This window comes from Wasmannia auropunctata, unplaced genomic scaffold (genome assembly GCF_000956235.1).
Source record: "Wasmannia auropunctata unplaced genomic scaffold, wasmannia.A_1.0 LD336076.1, whole genome shotgun sequence".
Lineage (NCBI taxonomy): Eukaryota > Metazoa > Arthropoda > Insecta > Hymenoptera > Formicidae > Wasmannia > Wasmannia auropunctata.
The window spans coordinates 1,407,785-1,423,173 of NW_012026814.1; the positions used below are offsets into that span (position 1 = coordinate 1,407,785).

General features: G+C 39.1%; 1 protein-coding gene across 1 annotated transcript; it reads left to right on the plus strand.

The window, feature by feature from the left end:
* Window positions 1-5,352: 5,352 nt before the first annotated feature.
* On the plus strand, window positions 5,353-12,151 carry LOC105449488 (spidroin-2-like). The gene is made up of 4 exons (XM_011688743.1): window positions 5,353-5,508; window positions 8,951-8,983; window positions 9,700-11,733; window positions 11,949-12,151. The coding sequence occupies exons 1-4, from the start codon at window positions 5,484-5,486 to the stop codon at window positions 12,149-12,151; spliced, it is 2,295 nt and encodes a 764-aa protein (XP_011687045.1). The 5' UTR covers window positions 5,353-5,483.
* Window positions 12,152-15,389: the final 3,238 nt, after the last annotated feature.

Consider the following 15,389-nt stretch of genomic DNA (forward strand, 5'->3'; position numbering starts at 1 on the left):
TGCCGTATTTTTAACGCTCCGGACTTACTTTGTAGAAAATAAAAGTTTAAAGAAAGATCTTCATTCTTTTATATTTTTCTGTCTTCCACCTGGCAGAAATTATTTCTCTATTAAGTTCACAATTATCACATACTTCAATTATCTCAATTCTCTTCCTTGTGACTAATACGAAGTTCAATCAACAGCTAATTTTGCTTTACATAGTAATCCGGCAAGTAAAGTCGTAGTGACGATCGGTATAAAAAAATTGCAAAAAGAATAGAGCGCCGACAAGGACAACTCTCTTGTCTTTCTTTTAAATGATCTGTCATTGATGTAATGCAATTGTTATAAAAGGAGACGTATTGCTGGACTATATTCATATCTCCTCGCTTTGTTTGCCCTGATTTTCACGAAGCTTAATGTATTCGCACGGATGTAATCAAACAGACTTGCTATATCGAACTCTTCTCACGATTATATCGTAATCATAATTCTTTCAAGCATTAATGTGATCGATTTGTTGCAGTGCATCACTTCGAGATTATGCAACGCACAGATCATTACCTCCGTTTTTTTTTTACCAACAAAAATTATTTATCGGTAAGACAAAATGACGTTTCTTCTCACTTGAGAGATCTTGCCGGATCGTGAGACAATTGTCGATGTTATATATAATACAATAAGTGGATTCCGGGCGTGTTTTGCGAGGGAACCAAGTGCGGCGCGCGGAAAGTGCGATTGAAGTCTCGCGCTCGTGAGAACAAATTTGATGTAATTATCGCGGAAGCATTGCGCCGCCTTGGGCGAATGTTATATGGAAATTACTATTTGTACTAATTGTATACTTATAGATTTCTTTCGCCCTATTTATATTATCATTTCAAAATAGATTAAATTGGAAAATCGTGTATACTGTATTTTAAACTACTTATTTCGTTAATAAATAATATACTGAAGATGAGCATTTAAAATAACGTTAAGAATTTCTTCTATTTTAAATGGAATACTTTTAAAAATATCTCTCTTTCTGTAGTTCTACTATTAGACATACGCTTAGAAATATTGCATGCAGATTGTAAACATATAATTGTCATACACGTGTTATTCGTGGAAATAATTTGAAAAATATCATGATTAATTTTCATGTATTCATACATTCATCGCAATGTGAGAACTTATTCGTCATAGCGGCGAGTGACGAATGCATTAGACACTGTTATTATAATCGTAATCAGTTTTTTTTTCTTCCACAACATTATTTCCATGTTTATTCTAATTGCTGCGCGGATTATAAAGAATTCTTAAAGTATTCATAATATAGATGAATTCTGAATACAGTCACTCGTTAAACTTCATTAACGATTAGTTCTAGAGGAATGGATAATTTTGCAATGCGTAAACGATTATCGCAATCGTGTTAAATCTGCTCATGGATTTCAGCAGAAATGCTAATACGATTATATATATGTAGTCAGAGCCTTTCTGTATCGGATACTAGTTGATGGGTATCGCAAGCTTTATCCACCGACCGTCTTATGAAAATGAAGATACTACAGGCGACCTACATAATGTTTTCTTAAAAATTTTAAAATTTATTTTTCTCGAAGTCTAAGCGGAACACTGACGCTCTTGCCTAAGAGTCTCATTGTTTAGAATCTTATAGTGTGGCGCAAAATTATTATTAAATAGATAGATAAATGAATATAAATTGATTTATAAATTTTCAGTATGTATACTAAGAAGTTTCTACGAGCTACGAGTGAAGTGCAATGTTCAATGCAACTAAACTCGTTTTGCACATGGAATATAGCCAGTCAGGATATCTTGAGGGATGGAAGAAACGAGCGAGGAAATATTCGCCTTAGGGGCACACGTCTAGTGGAGATTTTGCAAACTGAAATCTCATCCGTCCGTCCGTACGATAACTTAGCAAATAGCTGTATCGATGCCGCATGCATCCTCGCCCCGGGACTTCATCGCGACCCGACTCTGACTTGCCGCTGACTTCGCGTCAACCGCGTGTACGCCACGTGATTGCGAACGGACAGCACCGCGTGCGAGGGGATTAAAAAGAAATCGTGCGTACAGGAATTTCGCAGTATCGCGAAGTGTGTGCGAAGCGAGAAGTCTCGATATCGACGCCCGGGTTTTGTCCCGTCCGGCGTGAGTTACGCGCCGACTGCCTTTATACCGCCCACACGATGCAATAGCTCGCACTTTGCGGTGAAAGCACCGTAGAGGAGAACGTGCGAAGTGTACGTCGTGTCACTACGTACGTCCGATGATGATTACGCGATGACGCAGACCGATTATGAATCCGAAACGAGGCGCGCGAAGAACGCTGTCAAAGAACGAACTTTGCTCGTTCTTTGACAGCGACGGAGCGCTGAGTCATATCATAGTGATTTTCATACCTAAATTGTACCGTATCGTAAGAAAAACATCGAAGATTAATCGAAGAGATAATCATTCAAACTCCGATCGTCAAACAAAAAGAAAACTTTTTTAAATTACTGTTTATAAGGCAATTTATTAAATAAAAAGGAAAAATTGTTTGCCTAGAAAATTTTTCGAAAAAAATATCAATAATATTTTTCGTTAATAATGTTAATAATATCTGTTAATAAATTTAAAATTTGCTTATTTAGACATTCTTTTCGTATTACATGACGGGTACTCTTGGCACAGGATACTCTAAGTAGAGTGCTCTTGTCATTAAATACGACTCGCCCTCCTCTGTCAAAGTACGACGAAATCAATACAATCTACTCTACTGCCCTTCTAATTATTTCGGATAGCTTCGACATCTCGACTGGAAAACAAAGCAATTAGAGGCTTTACGTTTCAAAAGCATTATGTGCTCTTCTATATGCATGTAACGAAGGGTATTATTTCTACCGCTTTCCGATATTATGCATTATTTATTAGAAATCACTTCTCTTTGATCTCAGACAAAGGTTCAGAGTCAGAAACAATCGTGCCATAGCTTTACAAACGCAATTGCTCTACAATCAGTCATAGAAAATAATAAAATCGTTTAAAGACCCATAAATCTGTAAATTTTGTATTGTAATAAAAAGATTATATTTTTATCTTTTATCATTATCTTTGATTTTCCATTAATTAATTCATTAATTATATTATATATAGGTAATAGTTCAAATCTTTTCTAATCTTTTTATCACAAATTTATGTAAAACTATTTATTAGAAACAAAAAAAGAAATGTTCCTTTTTATTAATAATTTCTCTTGCTTGTTCTGTTCATTTATATTTGCTAATAAAAGGTGACGTAAATTCTGTCCGTACTTTAACAAGCAAAGGGTAAACGCTGCAGTAGCGTCTATCTAAATACACGTAGATCGAGATGCAGAAACATCCTCGCGATCTTCCTTCTCCAAGGCGATCCTCGCCATCGACTAGAGCAGCGCGAAATACACAGCACTCCGGTAGACGTTACTCTACTTGCAGTATTTCACTTTCACTAACCCCGGCCTCCCACGAGCTGCTCATCTCCGCGAGATCCCCCGTCAGGACCCCCCCTCTGGAGGAGGCCTCCTTCGGCCCCGCAGCGGGTCACTTACGTCGTGAGGTCGTTCCACGGATAGCGCACCGCTTATGGTTAGTAATGGGCCCGCGCTAGATCCCGTTCCTGCTATTTCGGGCCCAACCTGTCGATATTTACTTTAGGTAATCACCCGGGGTCGAAGAGGTCCAGATACCCCTTCTCTCCATCCGACACTCTTACTTTTAGACGCACGGTTCCTACTTTATTTTATGAGATGAATCTTCCACATACATGGGAGAGATTATATAAAATACATATCATATTAAATATTTATATATAAATTATTATTAAAATATGTGTATGAAAAGTATTTACAATATTGTTTATTAATATGAAATATCGTATATTCAAGATATTTAGATTATTCTCCTAAAACGATTGTTATTAATGCAGAAATTATCTGAGTAAGTTATTTTGTAATTGCAACACAGGTTTTATGTATCTCTTAAAATTTGACGAATAAGAAGTCAGTGCGGAAGCAATATATCCACGTCTCTCTCCTACGATTTTCAAAAGTACAGACGCCCCACGCGAAAGAATCCCATCACCATCCGCGGTTTCGCGTGCTTCCCCACCTTGCATCCCGAGGAACTGAAAGGAAAAAAGGGGGCTCGATCTGGAGGAGGTCGAAGGATGAGCGTCGGGGCTCATCCCTGGTGGGGGCGTATCAGTACACTCGGGGTGCTACCCAAGGATATATATGCCGATGAAGTTACTTCCACCATCAGTCACTGTCTTGACTTACCTCAGCACTGCGGTGTGTTTTGTACGGATCGGTTGGGTGAGTCCACGACACCACTTCATCCCCCTAATGGCACCCACGATCGCGCTTTTTGCCCGCTGCCTCGACTCTGCGAATTCTCTGCGTCTGTCGCACGAATCGGATCCTTTTTTTTTACGTTTTCGACCAGTGTTCGCCTCCCCCTGAAAACCGATCGTTCGTTATTACATTTTTCCTCTCTAATGCATCTGTGCGCGCGTGTCCCAACGTGGCACCGATAACACGCACGAATGACCAGACGAAGGTCCCGAACTTCCGTGCGCAATGCTCGGGGATCGAACGAGGAACGAACGCAGTGTATTAAAGCAACACGGTCAGTGATTTCCATTCGAGCGTATATTGAAGTTCCATTTTCTTGTAAATATGTTTGATACGCTAACCCTTCGTGTACAGAAATGGGCGACGTAAGTTGCAATAGCAGAGCGCTTGTGCTTAATCAAGTTAATATACAAAAATTTATTGGGTAAATTTATATAGTGAAATAAAACATAGAACATCTAAATTTTCTCTTTTTGCTAATACATTAAATTTGTATACACATTTAAGGTTTTAACAAAATTTTTATATTAAAAACAAAACAGAATTATATTACAAAGAATATTAATTATAATTCTTTGGACCTTTGTTACATATTTAGTATTGATTTAATTTTCGTGTCAAAATGAAGCATGTAAATGTAAAATTCCATTATCTTTTTATTTTTTAATTATTTGTTCATTATTTAATAGCATATAAAAGCATATAAAAATATTTTATGATTTAAAAGCATTTTTAACATAGAAATATTGTGTATATTTGAACAAAGTAAATTTTTAGCAACAAATAATGAAATACATAAAAAAAAAATTTATTTTTATAAGAAGTATGATTTTATAATGTAAAAGTACATATTTTTTATAGAAACGTTATGCGTATCTTAGCAAAAGTAATTACATTTTCATAGCAAGACATATCTCAAATAAAATATAGATAGATCATAATTTTTGGAATAAAATTATTGCAAATCACTGCGGGTTGTTCTCTACGTTCAATGTAATGTTTATCTTCTCAAACATCTCTACATACTAACTACTTGTGCGTGGAACAGATCAATCGATAATTGCATTATCTTTTCAGACTCGCCCACTCCTTGAGGGTGCCCGCGCCAGCAAACATGCGGCTACGCTTGCTCTGGATCGGTAAGACAAAAGTGACATTGATTCGAGATATTGGGTTCGCGTCGCATGACTTCACCTCCTGTAATCATCTAATGTGGTAATCGGGTTGTTACGTTAGCATGCCATCAAATAAGCACATGGGAAGAGGCTGACAAAAAAGCGACGCAAGAAATCACCGCGGCAATATCCGTCGGTTTTCCTCCGGAGAAAACAGAAAGATTAGCAGAGAGATTGCAATGTCGTGGACAGAGAAAAGAAAGTTCGCAATTTGTGACGTGTCCCAACTCCCAACGTCAAGTATAACCTTCGTCTCGATAATCGAAGGAGATGAAAAGTCTCCAAGCAATTGTTAAGCAATCCTACACCAACTTCGCCTTCCGTTCATCGAATTATCGTGCCGTATAAGTTCTCACATATGCGCCATTAAGCGCCACGCAATCGGCCTGGCATTCTTTGACAATGTCCCTTGTCTGCGTGACGACTGCAAATCACAGCAGAAAGATATAAAAAGAGAGGGAAACTTCATGATCGATCATCACAGTCGCGTACGTGATAGAATGAAAATTGTCTAATAAATACGTTTTACAGGCAATTTCACATATTCAATAATAACAAGAAGTAGAGCCTGTCTTCGAGATATTTTTGTATGAATTAAGAATAATATTTAACTTTTATTAAATTTTCTTTTTCTATGTGCAATTTACTATAAAGGACTATAAAAACAAATTATAAGCAAACAAATATTTGGCATATGTATAATTTATCGGTGACACTAGAAAATGTGCTAATCTGTGTTAAGTATGAGTTATTATAAAAAAATTTTATTTCTTGAAACGAATGTTTTATCAAATAATATTTAATGGAAAACTGTCATACTAAGTATGTCTGCTACAACTCGGTTATGACATTACGGTTTAAACAAGACTTAAATTTCGACGGAACCTTCACGCAAGGTCTACGATATCTTTTCGTAACATCCTCTAATTAAAACGAATTAGAGATAAGCCAGCGCGCCGTGGGCTGGTATTGTTCCGACGCACTTTTACGTATTACGGGGTCACCCTTTACGCTTACGATCATCCGCACTTAACATAAAGGTCAAGTGTATGCAGCGTACCGTGTTAGCGCAACTTCTATCGCTTTGCTTCTTACGAATCTCAAAAAAAAAAAAACAAGCAAAAACAGGCGCCGTTCAAGATCGTAAATCTACGAAAAAGGCGAGCCGTTTGGAAAGCCAAAGAAAAGACGAAGAATAATTCGGAAACAAGCCAAACTTTTCTAATTTTAAAGTCAAATTATGAAGTATGAGTTATCGCTGCAGTTTTCTTATAGTTGAATTATAGTACCTGTAATTCATAAAGATTTAACGAAGGTAAATTAAAATTGAGATTTCAATGTGCTATCATTTAACTGAGATTTTAACTGCCTAACTTTGATACGAGACAAACGTGATACTACTATTTCGGGCGGAGATGCCAGATAAGACAAATTCGGAGTTCGAAGAAACAGCCGAAGACGGATTAAGCCGTTTCCGCTACGGCTTCCCTTCGGGCAAGTTACGTCAATACTCTGACGATCGTGCAACACTAGTGTAACCACGTAACGGTCAAAGATCCTCTCGAACGATGCATCGAGTATCGTGCTCGGATTATCTTCGTAGATCACGCGAGGTTTCGCCCGCATCTTGATCTCCGCCCCATTGTTTCGAGGTAACCAAAACCGAGGCTATCAACCGACAACAGGAAGATGTACGAATAATGGTACTGCGATATTGTTGCTTGAAATAGTCTTTTGGCCGAATTATGCGCGGTGTGGAAATAAATAACGAATGGAGAGTGAAGGAGAGAAAAATCGTCTGCAAAGTTGTTAATACATGCATTTAAGTATGGAAAAAGATTCCATCTTTCCGCATGTCGCACACGACGATCATAACTATTCAAACAATTTCTTGTGTGCTTTTAGTTGTGTTTAATAATTCATTTACAGCCCATTGAAACCGGAAATAACTGGAGAGAAAGCATCGCGTAAAATTTGCCATTTATATTTCTACGCATAATTGATTTTGAAATAAAATTTTATTAGCAATTTAACGTAAGATTTATGAATTAATGAATTGGATAATCTTAGATATTGGATAATCTCTCTCCTAAACTGTCTTTTATTACAATTTTACTTCTGTTGACACAAAATTAATTTAATTTTATAAACAATAAAAAATGTGAAACAAATTCAAAATTAAATCTCAATTGATAAATTATTGGGTACGGAAACAAAATTTGTATTTATCGCGATAAAAAGTAATTTTCTAGATTACTTATGACTACTCCTGCTGTGAACAGCGATCTTATTTGAGCCGCAAAGGTCATGTCAATCGTATTTTTTAAGTTACATCTATTAGTCCGCGTCAAAATAAAGTCACATTTAAATCTTAATTTATCAACGTCAGCACTTGGGGGTATTGACGTTTAGGTCATTTAATAATTACAGTTATTCATTAAGAATGATTACAGAAAATATTCATCACGGCAAAATCGGAAAAAGTTAATAAATTATATTTTCATATATCATTTTACTACTTGCATATAATAATATTCATTTTTAATAGTCATCTATATTGGTGTCATTATATGTTGCGAGAAATTAAGCGATATTTTAATTGAGCATACTTTATTTACAAACGAGACGTAGTAGAAATTTAAAAAGCAAAGAAGCTTCTGATCGCACGTGCGCGTTTTCTATATATGTAATCGAAATAAACAACTATTGTTTGAGAAACGTCAACTCCATAGAGCTTGAGAGAGATCACCATCTGGATCTTCTCGCATGCCCAAGAACCAGAGTTCTGTATCTGCTTAACAAGTAGCTTGCGTGATCCGCGAACCGGCATGACGGTGTCATTGCGAAAACGCGCACGGTCTTCACAATTCTCGCGTGTAACACACAACACGCACTCCTGCAGCTGGTTCGTATACTGCTTCGCTTCTCCTTCTCTCTCTCTCTCTCTCTCTCTCTCTCTCTCTCTCTCTCTCTCCTGCACGTGCGATTTTTTCTTCTGCGTTTACCCCTCATTTTTTTTTCCTTTTTTTTTTTTTTGATGCGATTTACGTACGACCAAGCGTGCGAAGAAGCCGCAGCTTCTCCGTGCCTACACTCTAAGCGCGCTCGACAATGCTGCTTAATTAATTAGACGGGAAGTTATGTCAGAGATTTTTCAAGACACATTTCTCTTCTGTGAGACTCACACGCAACCTCTCGTCATCGCGACGAGTTGCGGCGGTTACTGGAGGCGGCGTCGGTGGCACACGGCTGTTAGCACTCGGGATAATTGATGTCATAATAAGAATTCATTCGTTGATGGATTTGTAACGAGCTTGTTGTAACGATTGCGTCGAACTAAGAAAGCGCAATTTGTCAAGGTACTTGACCAAAAATAATACTACGCTCTTGTTTGTATTTGTTTCAGTCTTGCTGGCTGTCACTCGTACAGCTCTGGTAAGTAATTCTTAGGCACAGATTATGTTATAAAGAAAACTTAAGATACCTACTAACGTAATTCACGTGTTTTTTTTCGGTCAATTTATTTGTAAAACTAAGCTGTTTTTACCTTCTTTAATCTACATCAGAAAGGCGGTAGATTAAAATCGGTATAAATCAGCGCGATGCAGTCATTTTAATTTTTCACGATCAACACATCTTTACTTCTTCTTTCCCACCTTATGAAATAGCATTTTCGGTTGCGCAAGTTTAAGCACTCTCATATTAATCGGTCGTGACTGTAACTGTTGTAACTTCACAATGATTCACAATGATCGAGAATACGAGAAGACGCTCCTTCGACTCTTCTATGAGCACGATTCTAACGATGTCGGAATCTATAAATCTGATATAATTAATCGTTCAAGGGTACCGTGATCTCAACGAAAGCGGTACCAAATATAGTAAACATATTTAAATCGAATTATATATAAGTAAATATCATTTGCGTCATTATTATTGATTAAAATATTATTTAACTTCAGCATTAAATATCTTAATAATAAGATTGATTTCTTTTAAATAGATTTTTTACTAAAAAAAAATTATATCTATATTAATTGTTATTCTATATTTTTTCTTGTTTCTTCGCAAAAAATTACATCTTTCAAATTACGATTCTATTATGATTTAGTTGACATTCTCTATACGTCATAATTTTAAAATTACAGGCTCAAGACGAGGGATATGAATATCCTAGGCCGACAAATCAGCTTATACCAGGTACTTCAGGCGGAGGAACCGGCACAAAACCAGGAGGATTTCCAAGCGCCCCTGGAGGATATCCGTCTGGTCCAAGTGGTCCAAGTGCACCGGGCGGTGCACCTGGAGGACCGGGAATTCCTGGTGGACAACCTGGAAGACCAGGGGGTTATCCATCAGGACCATCAGGATTTCGCCCAAGCGGTGCTCAACCAGGGGGGCAACAGCCTAGCTTTCCATCGGGTCAAGGACCTTCCGGAGGATATCCTAGTGGACGACCATCCATTCCATTTCCGAGTGGCGAACCAACGGGAAGACCAGGAACAGGTCCCGGTGGCACGCCAAGTGGACCAGGTGGACGACCAGAGGGGTTTCCAACAGGGCCAAGCGGTGGATATCCTAGTGGCAGACCTGGTGGGCAAGCACCGGGTGGGTTTCCAGGACAAAGACCTTCCGGATACCCGAGCGGTGGACCCGGTCAGGGAAAACCAGAAGGCCCTGGATATCCCAGTGGTCGGCCAGGTGAACAAGGACCAAACGGAGGATATCCCGGTGGACAAGCTCCTGGAGGTTATCCCGGTGGAGCACAAAAGCCTAGTGGTCCGGGAACTGGATATCCTAGTGGAGGGCCAGGACCTGGTTATCCTGGAGGTACTCAAAGACCTGGCGGTGGTCCTCAGGGACCAGGCGGATATCCAGGAACAGGAGGAACAAACGGTTTTCCTGGAAGTCAGCAAGGTGGACCATCTACCGGCTATCCTAGTGGTAGACCAGGAGCGCAAAGACCAGGAGGCTACCCGAGTGGCCCAGGCCCGCAAGGACCAGGTTATCCAAGCGGCCCAGGTCCACAAGGGCCAGGAGGACTCCCTGGTGGACCAGGCCCACAAGGGCCAGGGGGATTCCCTGGTGGACCAGGCCCACAAGGGCCAGGGGGATTCCCTGGTGGACCAGGCCCACAAGGGCCAGGGGGATTCCCTGGTGGACCAGGAACGCAAGGGCCAGGGGGATTCCCTGGTGGACCAGAAACGCAAGGGCCAGGAGGATTCCCGGGTACTGGGCATCCGGTAGGTCCTGGCGGACCTGGAGAATACACGCATGAAGATGATGGATCATATAACGAAGGTGATTATTCAGCTATTCCGGGCGAGCCTGGTCGCGATTATCCTATCTACAGTGAAATTCTGGAGACCGGTTTCCGTTGCGATGCCCAACAATTCCCTGGTTACTACGCCGACGTGGAAGCCCAGTGCCAAGTTTTTCATGTATGTGCCAACAATAAGACTTTTGATTTCCTTTGTCCGAATGGAACAATTTTCCATCAACAATTTTTCGTTTGTGTATGGTGGAATCAATTCGACTGCAACTCCGCACCAAGTCTTTACTATTTAAATGAAAATATTTATGACTATACTATAATGGGAAGTCAAGGACCTTCTGGACCTAGTACTTATCCAGGAGTTCCAGGCGCTCCTAGTGGACCAAGTTATCCGAGCAGTCCACAACGTCCTGGCGGCCCAGGTTATCCCGGAGAACCTCAAGGTCCGTCAGGACCAAGCGGTTATCCGGGTAGTCCGCAAGGACCAACAGGTCCGAGCGGTCCGAGCAGTATTCCTGGACGACCAGGAGCTCCATCCGGTCCAGGACCCGCATATTTAGGTCCGCCATCAGGACCAGGCGGACCCGGATATCCCGGAAGACCTGAAGGACCTTCCGGTCCTTCTGTACCATCGATGAGACCTCAAGGGCCTAGTGGTCCGGGTTACCCAGGACCGGGTGGACCATCTCCAGGCTATCCAGGACAACCTCAAGGGCCCACTGCTCCACAAGGTCCAAGCCGCTTCCCGGGTGCACCGGGTGATCGTCCACAAGGACCTAGTGGTCCAAATGGATATCCTAGCGGTAGACCAAGCGGCCCATCGTTCCCAAGTGGACCTTCTGGGCCAGGAGGTATTCCTGGGAAACCTGAGACGGGTGCGCCGTTCCCGCCGCAAGGCCCTGCGAAACCAGATCGTGAGTACTTGCCGCCGCGGATTGGTTAAAAATATAAAGCGGAACTTACAATCGACATCTGACGATAACTCTCACTGTTAATGCCAAATGAGACGTGTAAATACAAGCCTCTATACGCGTAATCTAAGTGATATTGATTATTCGTATTGCATTCACTTTTTTTACATACAGGAAATTCGATTATCCTGTTTAACCATTTACTCATCTTTTCTGAGGTTTCCCGGGTGCACAGAATGGTCGTCCGCAAGAATTTAATGGTCAAAATGGATATCCTAGCGGTAGACCGAGCGGCCCATCGTTCCCAAGTGGGCCTTCTGGGCCAGGAGGTATTCCTGGGAGACCTGAGACGGGTGCGCCGTTCCCGCCGCAAGGCCCTGCGAAACCAGATCGTGAGTACTTGCCGCCGCGGATTGGATAAAAATATAAAGCGAAACTTACAATCGGCATCTGACGACAATTCCCACCGTTAATGCCGAATGATACGTGTAAATACAAGCCTCTATACGCGTAATCTAAGTGATATTGATTATTCGTATTGCATTCACTTTTACATATAGGAAATTCGATTATTCTGTTTAATAATTTACTCATCCTTTCTGAGGTTTCCACATATACATATAATTGATGCAATTTTTATCGTCGCTTATGTGTATTTTTCTGAGCTTTACTAGTAAAATATATTTATACGAAAAAAATATATATATATATTTAAATATTATTAATGTTTATATTACAAAACACATAATATAAAATATTTTTTTATTTTATATTTATATTTTATAAAACATTTTAAAAATTAAAAATATAAAAGATACTATTTTACCAAATTATAAAAATTCAAACATTAAGATTTTTAGTGTGCGTTTGAACAGTTATTAATAAAGTGTATAAAAAGAGATATAAAAAGACGGATGGAATGGTTTTATTAAATTACAATATAATTCGTTTTTCAGATCTATTTGCCATCTATTAATATATTAAAATAATTAATAAATCATAGATTAATCTATTCAAAAATGTTTGATGTTAAATTGCATCAAGAAATATTTAACGGAAACTTCATGATGAAATCATGAGTGAATAATATTAAGACTTGTATGCTGGTTGTATTCATCATCGTCCAATCACGTTTTACTAATTAAATTAGAAGAATGAAGCATATTTTATATTATTATTAAATAAATGTTAGATTTTTAATCCCGTATGCCTATATGTTGTAGAAGCCAAAATAATTCAAATTATTATTAATAATATTGATATTATTGATTATCAATACGCGATAGTTACATGATTATTATTAAAATTATAATTATTATTGCAATCTGATCTTATTTTATGTCGTAACCAGCCGAAAACGTTGATGAAATACATGCAGCTTGTAAGTGTTAAAACGCGTATTTATTTATTCAGCTTTAATAAAAATATGGACCATATCACTTACGATCTTCTATTATCAAAAGAGATGAATCGGACGTCATGCGGATGTCATCAGCACTTAGATGTTTGTATGATTAGAAATAAGAATTTATCAATTAAATGTAATCGAGCACGTGAAAGCGTAACGAGGTGCACGGTTTTATATTTTAAGACAACCTTGCCTTACGAGTGTCATATATAATAACACTTTTAATACAGTTAATTATTATATTTATCAAACGCAATATACGATTGATTGTAAAACGTGCAGGATACAATTTTTAACAATCTCTGCGACATATTTTCTTCGAGTTGCAAATTTATATTTGTAGGATTGTAATAGTAAATAATTCATAAATTATAACACGTAAAAAAAAACCAGTGACAAGTATACCTTTGACAAGAATGTCTTCAATAACTTCATGAGTACTTCGGGCGTCATGTCTTTAAAGTGGAAGCAATTATCGTTTATAAAATAGTAATCTAATTGTCACGCGACAAAATAACAAAGTAGTAAGAGCCCAATTTCTTTTGAAGAGCATATCATTGTCATATATATATATATATATAGTTAAGCAACGCATGACATAATTATATATACATATACCTATATTTTTATAACAATGGTTTGAGACTCCTACGTGGGATGCCATTATGTATATTTTATGCGCGAAATAAAGGAAACACCTTTGCAAGAATTATGTTGTCTCTATTCACTATAGGTCCCGCGGGGTTACTGAAACCCGACGCGAGACGGGCAACACACACGCGCACGTTACTACATATTGCCTTTCCCTTTCCCCTCATTACTATAATTAGTCATTTCAAATTGTTCGCGTCGGAGGGAGGTTACATAAATTCGTATATATGCAGCGCGGGCTACGTGCGATCATCGTTTCGCGATTTATAGTTGCGTGTATTTCGCAACCGCGCGCCGTCTCTTGTCTTCTTCGAGAGACGCGAGCCGAGGCGCGAGTCAAGTCGAGCCGAGTCATTCGACGGGCAAATGATTTTGCGGATTCCCATGGCAGTGACGTTACATTAGATAAACGAGTTGCGAGAGTACCCGCTGCTGCGGTTCGTTCACGCGTCTTAAATTGTCTGACATAGCTAACTGGGTCGTACGAAATACCTCATCCTGCTATTCACATCACTCTCGTTGAATTGTTACAGTGACGCGCCGCGCCGTCATTCCATCGAGAGAGAGAGAGAGAGAGAGAGAGAGAGAGAGAGAAATGACACTTAATCATAGCGCGCGGGGTATCAGGTGCAATGGAAATAGGCGCACGTAAACCGCGGGATATGCGTCGGGATCGTTGTGTACTCTCGCAGTAACAGAGTACAGGCAATTCCAGCCGGTTTAGTAGTATCGCGCGAATAATCAGACGCCTGCTGCTGCAGGTTGTAATGAAAGGAGTTATACGCAAAGCCAATTAAACTTTGGTCTGGAAAACGGCTAGCTTCGGGCAAGATAACAAAGGTCAATGGCTAATTAACAACGCGTGCAAATTAGGAACGTAATTTGTGTGCGCTGTTGCATATATTTAAACGCACTGCGTATAGCATTGCACATGCAGTAATCATTTTGCAGTGTAAATGACTTGATAACGAAAACGAGACACGAAAAAGTCTCCCGTATCCGTCGTGGTTCCAAGATGCAAGTTTTTATCTCAATTAAATATTAAATTGCACGAACTTGTTTTTATCGCTACCGAAAAATCCATTTCTTTAATATGTAATTTAGAACGAAAATTGAATGAAGAATTATCAAATTTTCGATTAACTTTAATTATATAATATTGACTGGAAAATGTAATTTTTAGTAATTATTATTGCCAAGAACTGTATAATTATTAATATAATTAAATCTTATAACTGCACGTTCTTCAAAATATCCTCTATTTTTCCATAAAATATCAAAAACATTTTCTGATAAAGAAACGTGACGGTGTAAGCCGAAGATAAATCTCTTTCTTTCTGGGGCATTAAGAAATAATCAAAGGGCTACAAAATAAAAGCGCGATGCAAATTGAAAATGTATAACGTAATACATTATGAGTCACTTTTCATGAATACATAATGGATGAGTCCACGACGAAACGCGAGTACCGTTTCGTCAGCGCGCCACGAGAAGGTCCCGTGAAATATATGTATCCCGCGCACGGTCTCGCTTGCACTTATTTGGTGTAACAGCAAGGCGATGGCCGTGTGAAAAATGTAAGAATTAATGGGAAGGCGCC

What these genes read in the sequence shown, in the direction of transcription:
- LOC105449488 (XM_011688743.1), top strand. Translation starts at nt 5,484, where the DNA reads ATGCGGCTACGCTTGCTCTGGATCG. An exon ending in CACTCGTACAGCTCTGGTAA is followed by an intron (nt 8,984 to 9,699) that starts GTAATTCTTAGG and finishes TACAGGCTCAAG; the next exon opens with ACGAGGGATATGAATATCCT. An exon ending in AGGCCCTGCGAAACCAGATC is followed by an intron (nt 11,734 to 11,948) that starts GTGAGTACTTGC and finishes ATCTTTTCTGAG; the next exon opens with GTTTCCCGGGTGCACAGAAT.